At 38.3% G+C, this 9,680-nt stretch overlaps 1 protein-coding gene across 3 annotated transcripts; it reads left to right on the top strand.

Annotated features, from left to right (window-relative positions):
* The first annotated feature begins 151 nt into the window (after positions 1–151).
* Positions 152–8,741, top strand: zmynd12 (zinc finger, MYND-type containing 12). Of its 3 annotated transcripts, XM_079637480.1 has the most exons (8): positions 152–468; positions 1,712–1,853; positions 1,949–2,120; positions 3,711–3,880; positions 4,111–4,233; positions 4,316–4,397; positions 7,225–7,370; positions 7,985–8,741. In XM_079637480.1, exons 1-8 carry the CDS (start codon positions 356–358, stop codon positions 8,096–8,098), a joined length of 1,062 nt encoding a protein of 353 aa, XP_079493606.1. In that variant the 5' UTR covers positions 152–355; the 3' UTR covers positions 8,099–8,741. The 3 variants fall into 3 exon arrangements, with proteins under 3 accessions (XP_079493606.1, XP_079493605.1, XP_079493607.1); XM_079637479.1 differs by lacking the exon at positions 7,985–8,741 and having other exon boundaries at positions 213–468; positions 7,225–7,663; XM_079637481.1 differs by lacking the exons at positions 152–468; positions 7,985–8,741 and adding an exon at positions 1,127–1,265 and having other exon boundaries at positions 7,225–7,663.
* The last annotated feature ends 939 nt before the right edge of the window (positions 8,742–9,680 follow it).

A 9,680-nucleotide genomic window follows, 5' to 3' on the forward strand; every position in this document is an offset into this window, starting at 1 on the left:
AGGTTATGCAAATGAAGCGTTTTGTTTAAATGAGAAAGTACGTAATATATATTTGGAAATAGTAACGCTATTGTTATACACTAGGCCTATAGTGTATAAAATATATAAAAATCGCTGGGGCAGTTAAAATCTCATCGGTCAAGTTGAGGTCGTCTCCATGGGAACCAATTTGTAAAACACTGAACTTATTCAGCCACAAAGCAAGAAATATTGCGTGAGCTGATTTGTAATGGGGAAACTGTTGAAACGGTTTGTGGTACGAACGCGGAATTAAAGCTTGTTTTGGTTTTGTTTTATATTTAAGCACATTTTGCAGGCTGAGAGTTTTAGTAGAGGTTTGTAGGCTACATTTGGGATGGCGTTCACTATAAACCCTCTAGCAAATCCCAAAGGAGTGAAAAAGCTATGCGAACTTTGCCAGAAACCTGCTCAACTGAAGTGCACACAATGCCTGGTCACATTTTACTGGTGAGTCTGGAGCCTTCGGGTTATTCAATGATGTGTTTTGTCTTTATAATACAACACCTTATACTGGTAAAGACTAATCCATGGTGTAATTGCGCGTACAGACAGCAGGTGGCAGTATAGGCACACATGTTACACACGCATTCTTCTTGGCCGTGTGACTGCAGAGATGGAAAGGTTGAACGAGTTCAAACAGCTGGAGGAGAAATTATGTGCAGAGGGAAGAGAATAGCCAGCCATGCGTGCTTAAAACCAACCAGGAAAAAAAGAAAGAAATATGACTGGAAAAATATATGTTTTTTTAGTGTGCATCCGTTGAGTTTTCACTTGCCGTTTTAAAGACACTACGAACCACGACGCGTATCTACGGTCTCACAGTGACGTCAACATGCAAATGTGTATCTAATCTTTATTATAATTTGCTCACGTTTTTTTTACCTCCAGAGACAGAATGTTCTCTGATGAGCAGCACTTAAAGCATAGTTAAATTAAAAATGTATCAGGGCAGGGCGGCTTCCTCCGAGGTGGCAAGGGTGACAGTGTCCTAAAAAAACTAGATGAGAGATTAGCTAATCAATATAACAAAACATAATTTAAAAAATGTACGTCATTTTACTTTCGCTTTTGGATTTGCACCAATTCTGGGGAGGCGGTAGCTTGAGTGGTGGGTTCATTATTGTTATTGATGAAAAACACTAAAACAATACAATGACAAATCGCTTAAATATGCGTTTTTCCATTTCGCTTTAAAACCAAATCTTCCGCCATCCTCTTTTCAATCAAGAGTGAGGCGAAATGAGGTGAAATCTGACTCCTGCTGATATATTTATATGTATATAAACCAGTCTGATATAAACTACAGAATGTTTCTGTTGGGGTTAGGTTAAACTAAATGTTTCTCAAAACAATAAAAGTCTCTTGAATGTTTTTATTTAGCTAGCTATGCTGTGTGTGTGTGTGTGTGTGTGTGTGTGTGTGTGTGTGTGTGTGTGTGTGTGTGTGTGTGTGTGTCTGGTAAACCCTACATCATGGGGACAAAATGTCATTTTTTTTGGTCCACATGAGGAAAACAGCTTATGAATCATTCTAAGTGATGTTTTTTGAAAATGCAGAAAGTTTTCTGTGATGGGTAGTTTTAGGGGTAGGGTTAGTGTAAGGGGATATAATATACAGTCTGTACAGTATCAAAATAATTGTCTATGGAAAGTCCCCATAAAATATGGAAACCAAACATGTGTGTGTGTAGTGACCCTGACCACCAGCTGACCGACTGGATCAGTATTCATGAAAAAGTGTGTCCGTTGCTGATATCTATTCACGCACCTGCACCATTCGGCACACTGCAGTCCGACCAAGACCACCACCACAAAGAAAGAGTGAAGAAACAGGTTCATATGCACTCAAGCACATAAAATGGGACAAATCGGTTTGTTAACAGGGCAGATGTCTGATAAGTGTGTGTTTTGTATGTTTTCGACACTAGGAGTATCTGATAGAGATTGCTAATTTAGAGGCGCAGAGGTGGGTGTCCAAGAAGAGGTTCCAGGATGTGTTGCCAGCCGCTCTGCTATTCCTGCGCTGGGCCATGCAGGTGTACGGAACATGTGCTGTTGAACTGGTACCAGCTTATCTACTGCTTGCGCAGGCTAATATAGGTGAGACGTGCACTAAACCTGCAAAAACCAACCTATGTCCATTAGATTCTTCACAGTTTGCTTCACTTTCTGAACTTCTCTGGAGGCTAACAGCCAATAACTTCCACTTCTGTAGAAAATGGAAACAAATGTTTGGTAAAAACCGAGGCTGACATCGAGCCCTATTTACTTCCTTGTGGGACGGTCTATTGGTGGGCTCAAGGGTGGTGCTTGGACATGAACTGAACGGAGAGACGTTTGTTATGTAATTCAGGATGTGGCAGACTAGTCATGCAGATGTGTACTGTCTGAGTGAAAACCTCTTGCACTGAAAGCTCTTTGACATAAGCATATGAAAGATTCATTGTTATGTCACTGGAGATTTGATAGTTGGCATGGGATAATTCACTGACATGAATTTGCATATTGTGAATATGAATATGGCAATGGATCAAGGCCCATTAAATATTGGGACACTGATGACTGTTTGCTGTGTCAAGAAATTCCGGATTTAACATTTAGAAACAACACCACAGTGCATCTACATTATAGCTGTTACAAAAAAAATAATGTAAAACTATTTTTTTTCAGCCAGGCAATAAACAAGGTATAAAATACTTACAATATACTTGCATTTCTACTTCATATATCATCATTATTATTATTTTTTACAAAATACTTTTATCCAGAAAGGGGGTATGAAATTCCAATGACTTATATTGTTATAAAAGATTTCTATTTTCTAACAAAAGCTTTGAACTTTGTATTTATGACAAAAATGAAAAAAGAAAAAAAAACATTGATAACAATAAGAAATGTTTATCGACCAACAAATCATCATTAGAATGATTTCTGAAGCATCATGTGACACTGAAGACATTTGTTAATATATTTCAATAGGAAAACAGTTATTTTAAATAAATGTGAGCATAGAAGATTTCTGTCAAAAACATCTTACCAACCCCAAAAATGGTCATGTAAATATTAAAACCTTAAAAAAAATGACAGAACATGCATAGCCTACATAAACAAATAAATGAATAAATAAATGTATTTTTCAAAACAATCTTATAAAACCCCTTAATCCTGCAAAAATAATTATACAGAAATTGTTTTCTTTCCATGCACAAATAAAAGATTTTAAAGACAGCAATAAAGCTTTGTCTTCATTTACACTTGCGCTCTTCCAGTGAGTGAATATAGTAAGCAGCTGATGTTTACCTTTTTTTTTAGTAGGTTTAGTGGAATTCTGTGGAGTGAGCATTTCAGTGCAGTGGAATCATTTGGACAGTTAGACTGCCCCATGAATGGCCAACTCCTTGGGCAAGGGCAGTGCACTGTTGAACTAGGGAGCGGATTGAGACACACCCTTGATCATTATTCTGTCTATACAGATAGACACTTTACATGCTGAGAATCCACACAGTGGACTTTTTGACAACTGAGCAAACCAGGCATGAATCTTTAAAACACTAGATGTCTATTCCAATAGAAACATCAAAGATGGTTGTATTGAGTAGACACAGACAGGCCCTCTAATAGCCAGGCTCACTCCAACGCAAGAGGCATCAAGGACCCTTTGTTCATAGTGTATGTTGTTTGTGTGTTTAGGTTTAGGTTCTCTCTCCCAGGCTCATGAGTATCTGTCTAAGGCTGAGTGGACAGTGATGAAAACACCAGGTTGCAGTCACACTGTCCTTCATCAGCTACACAGAACCCTGGGCCGCCTGCACGCTGCCATGGGAAAATACACATCTGCTCTCACTCACTTTGCCAATGACGTAAGTCCTAATATGCGTGGAACTCTGTGATTGGATTGCATGTACATAATAATGTACCAGTGGTATACTGCCATTAGATATTATTGTTTAATCATTTTAATTTGAACTAAAAATCCATATTTCATGTCCATTTATTTATGTCAGTTATTTGTTTATCACACCCAAAGTTCATTTTGAGGTACTGACTAACTACATTCATTGTTAAATGTGAATATTTTTGTCTTGTGCAGGTGTACTATGCCAGTGAGATGTTTGGTTTGGACAGCACTGTGACGTCTGGAGGATATTTCCTGATGGCTGATGTGTTTCTGAAGCAAAACAAGTCTGACGTTGCCCTCTCGCTCTACGCAGAGGTAGACACACACCCATCAACAGAGCACATTGAGTCACTGTGTCTGCGAAACGTCTCTCATCGCATTGCGTGCGTGTGTACAGGTGGCGAGTTCATGGCACTCTCACCTGTGTAAGCTGATGGATGATGTCAGTCGGAGTGGCACTCAACCAGAAGAATGTTTTGGTGAGTGGCATAAAGACAGTAAACCTAGACAAAGACATATCCCCAAACAGTCTCATCTCTGTGGACAGTAACGGTTTCATAGTTCACCAAATATCAAATGTATATATATTCATATTATGAAGGGCCAATCAGGAAATAATTACATACAAATATGAATCGTGAACATGTAAATGTAAATCTGAATATATATATTTATAAGCCATATAAATGTAAATCTGAATATAGAGTTATAACTGTAAGTCCTTAAATAATCCTGAATATATAAATGCATATATTGTCTACTTAGGGCCTAGATTTTAGCACACGATTGTGATATTGAACATAATTTTAATCATTTCCACAAGTGCAATGCTTATAATGTGCTAAATTCCTGCAAACACTTATTAGCATGCAGGTTGAATGAGTAAACTAAACTATATCCCCTAAAGTCAATCAGATCTTTATTCCATGCCAAGGCATGGACTCTACAAGACCCCTGAAGTATTTGGTACCAAGACTTTGGCAGCAGATCCTGTAGGTTGCGAGGTGGAGCCACCATGGATCAAACTTGTTGGTCCAGCATATCCTACAGATGCTCAATTGGATTGAGGTCTGGCCATCAAAGAAAATATGACTCTTCCACTGCTCCAGGGTCCAGTTCCGATGCTCGTGCCCAGTGTAGGTACTTTCGACAGTGGACAGGGGTCATCATAGGCACTCTTATTGGTCTGCGGCTACGTAGCCCCAAATGCATCAGAGAGCAATGCCCTGTGTTGTGACACATACCTCCCATAACCATCATTCAAATTTTGTTTGACTTCTGCCACAGTAGACTTTCTGTTGGCTTGGACCGGACAGGATAGCCTTCGTTGCCCTCGTGCATTGATGAGCCTTGGGTGCCCAACAGCCTCCTGCTGGTTTGTGGTAGTCTCTCCTCGGACCACTGTTGGTAAACTCTCACCACTGCTGACCGGGAGCGACACAAGCCTTGGTGTTTCAGAGATAATTTACCCAGCCAATCAGATCTTAATTCCTGCCCATATGTAATCAAATTTAATTTAATAGTTCATATCCTGACATAAGTTTGACTTATTATGATCTCTCATGAAATGTCACATCTGTTTGGTGCTGATTTAATTATTTATAAGCTTTTATGACAGCTTGTACCATCATGATTGTGTGTGTATTGTATGTAGTTTGTATGAGGTCATTTATATATTTAGAGTCATGTCATGAGGTTGTGTCCTAGAGCAAAAGCTACTTTATTCTACTGATGACTAAGATCAAACATGACAGAGCCGCTAGTATGTGCAGCACTCCTGCCCTAGTTCTCTCTCTAAGCCTATTAACCTCAGCGGTGTTTTGGCTAAGTCTTCCTGTGACGTGGCTGGCTTAGCTCTGTGTCCATTCTGGCTGGTCACTGGTCAGTACACTTGATCCTTCCTGCTCTCTGGCCTCTTAACGACTGACCTGAGGTCAGTAGACTGGCGCCGGTTCCGCCCTCGGGCCAGCCACATCACATTATATCTTCTGACCAGATGACTCTATAGCAGGAAACAGCTCAGCCGGCCTTGCTCTGCATGTCACTTTGGATGTGACTGCACTGAGCAACAACAACAAGCATGACCTGATATCTATCAGACACACAGACTAGCCAGTTTTATTTTTGATTGTCTTTATGGCAGACAGTCTGATCATGTCAGTGGAGCCTTACATCACCGTTCAGTCAAGACACTTAGTCACACTTGTAAATGCAATAGGTATCATCATAATCACTCTTATTTTATTTATAAATGAATACCTTTAATAGCAAATCAGTGTATTGCTAATGTATAAAAATACTATTGTTCATTGAGCAATCATGTTTGTTCGGAATACACTCAACTTGAAATTTTTAAATAAACTAATGATGTAAGCTAAAACTTTTCAATTATACATACGCATACATTATTGTTCAAAAAAATTAAAGTCTTACCAAGGCTGCTTTTATTTATTTTTTCAAAAAATACAGTACAACAGTAATACAATGAAATATCATTACAATTTAAAAATACCTTTTCTAGTTTAATTTATTCCTGTGATCAAAGCTGAATTTTCAGAATCATTACTCCAGTCTTCAGTCACATGATCCTTCAGAAATCATTATAAAATGCTGATTTGGGGCTCCAGAAACACTTATTATTATTATCGATGATGAAAACACTTGTGCTGTTCAAAAGAACATGATATTTTATTCTAGAAATCTTTTTTAATGTTATGTTTATTGTCACTTTTTAGCAATTTCATGCAATCTTGCTGAATAAAGTTATTAATTTAAATACATTCATTTAAAAAAAAATCTTACTGACCCCGAAGCTATAGAACGGTAGTGTACATACGCTGAAATGAAACATTTTCATGCTATATTTAATTGAAATACTCTAAAGATATTTGGAAACAAATGATCCATAGACTAGGCTGTTGGTATATTTTTGAACTGGCTCAAGGGAGAGCTAGTATTTCTCTTAATGGACCGAGTGCTCCCAGTTATCGGCCGATTCAGACTATCTCAAAGCCAGCCTTCATCAGCCTGGCAAACAACGTCAAATGGAAACAACTCTGTGTAAGGGGATATGTTTCAAACACTAGATGGAATATCATATTGATGAATATCTCCTAGACAAGACATTATTCAACAGAATTCATTATACAATTTCACAGGTATTTATCTTGTTTACTCACCTCGCAAGATTGAACAGCGGTGAAGCTTTTATTTATTACACACACTTGAAACAGTTTTCTCAGAGACTACACTAACCTGTGACCTTTGTATGTGACATTGAGATTCCTCTTTTGTGTGTCTGTATAGATGAGGCCCAGTGTGTAGAGGCTGATCAGATGTTGAGATGTCTCTTAGAGTTTGAGGAACAGTGTGTGAAACCTCGCCCTGACCAGTCAGTCGTGTTGGCTCATTCTCTGGCTATGCTGTGGTTGCTATGCAACAACTACACCAAGGTAAACAATAAAGATCGACTAATGAAATATTCTATAAAGAAACTTCATATGATACATTTACAATATGCTCCTGAATTCAACACTCACCTCCTCACCACTGCCCTGCATAACCAAATCATAGCAAATAACCAAAGCCTCGCCCAAACATCTAAATTAAATTGAAAGTGCTGACATGAAACGTTTGAATCCAGATCTGGATGTGTATATGAAGTCATTCTGTGCTGTAAACATGTTTAAGTTCTTGAATTCAGTGCAGATTAACACTAATAACACTAATGACTAAAGCCATGACCCTGCTATTCTGGTAGTAATGGGATTCTCCTTCAGGCTTTCTTCTACTTCCCCTACATTTTAAATCCCTAATTACTAACTGGTTTAACATCCCAGCATCCCCCCCAAAAAAATCCCATTTATTACCTCACATCTCCCCAACTCTTATACCAAATTGTTAACATGCCATTATTCATCAAACTATGCTAAACTCTCTCAATTAAACAGCTACACTTGTCATACCACCAGATTAAAATGGAAACATTGGTCTATTTATTTGGAAATCAGATTTCCTTTTTTGTTTTTGGTGTATACTCCTTTTGTTTTTGTGTTTGTGTATATAGGCTCTGGAGTATGGGAAGAAGGCTGAGGTGTTGATCCAGGGGTTAAGTGAACAAAACAGACTGAGAGAGTCAATCCATAATCTCCTACAACATGCTGAAAAACACTTGGAATGAGATTGCCCACTAAACCTATACACCACAGACCTCCAAAAAACAATAAATCAAAACAGACCACAATTTACAGCACAATCAAGAGTCAAACAGTGACTTTACACTGTACGGTGGCAACCTGCGTAATTTCATATTCATCCGTTAATCTATCATTAATGGATATTGGGATATAATGATGTACAATTAAGGTGCAGTCATTTTAGTGAAATTTCACCGGCAAAAAGGGTCCATTGTCCATAGTGTACAAAGCACAGCTCACACAGAAGTCACTTTCAAACCTTTCTGCTGGTAAATTTGTGACTAACTCTAAACCGCTGCGAAATCTGCGTAGGTAACTGCCACAAAACTCCCAAGCGCATGGATTCCTATTGTATTGATTGGAGTTTGCCTGCAAAAGTTTGAAATGTGACTGCACCTTTAGGGAGGCAAACAATAGCAAAAGTTCGGTGGAAAAGGTCTGTCAACTGTGATGTGAGAAAGACAAGCTGACACAAATTTCATGTTCTGGACATTTTTGAATGTCTTTATTGGTATTATTGGTTTTATTACGTAATGACACATAACATCAATGTTAGCGTTCTATCACTAGTAATTTCTTGTTTTAAATTATACAACATTGCTTGGTTTTTGGCATTTAGGTTCCCACTAAAAAAAAGGAAAACAAAAACAAAACAAGAGGCGCAATGAAATGAACACATGGAGTCTCAAAACATTTCCCTTTTCCATTCAATAGAACAGTTCATTAGCAGCAACTGTTTTTTTTAAGTTGTGACGCGAAGTTAATTGCCAAGTCAGAGGAGTATAGTGGTACCTTAATATTCAGAATGAGTATTATTTCATATAGACAATGTTTTCCAGATCTGATGACGCCATTTTAGCTCTCAGTTCAGATTTAGGACTCCATTCTGAATTGAAGTTTTTCGATTTGGAGTCACAGTTTTTATACTAAACATAAGGGGAGAAGAAACTTCCTGTTGTATTCTACCGGAAGTGGAGGCAGAGTGTGTAAGAGTTGGACAACCATATGGTGCGTTATCGCAAACACCGAAAAGTGTCAGAGTTTACAGGGACACTTGTTCTTGAGTGGGATGAGGTGGAGGGTGCAAGTCTCTGGTGGCATGGAATGATGGAACACATCACACACAAGACGGCAAATCACAACGCTTGAGAGGGGGTGGTGAGAAGAGTGTGTGTGTGTGTGCGCGTCTCAGGTGGTCAACGTTTGTTCAGTCAAACTCACACTAAAACCCTTCGCCACTCTTCAGCCTTTCCCAAGCAAGATTATCGCATATAAACCAGTTTGTCCTTTTTCTCAACAAAACATAAAATTATAAATTAGGAAAACAAAAGACAACAGAACACTAAATATAAAACAAACAAGAAAAAGATTGCATTTAACCATCAGGTCTCACAGCATCCATTTCTTAATATTTTATAACGCTTTGTCCTTTTGTTTATTGATACACATAGGCAGGACTGTCTAACATGAATGTCACGTTTCCAAGGACAGGAATTTGATCAAGGCTGCTTCCCCCGAGTTAACTCTAAAATTTCAAGTTTATATTTCATCTTAATGTAAACCGTA

Source organism: Phoxinus phoxinus (assembly GCF_949152265.1).
Source record: "Phoxinus phoxinus genome assembly, chromosome: 15".
In the NCBI taxonomy this organism is placed as follows: domain Eukaryota; kingdom Metazoa; phylum Chordata; class Actinopteri; order Cypriniformes; family Leuciscidae; genus Phoxinus; species Phoxinus phoxinus.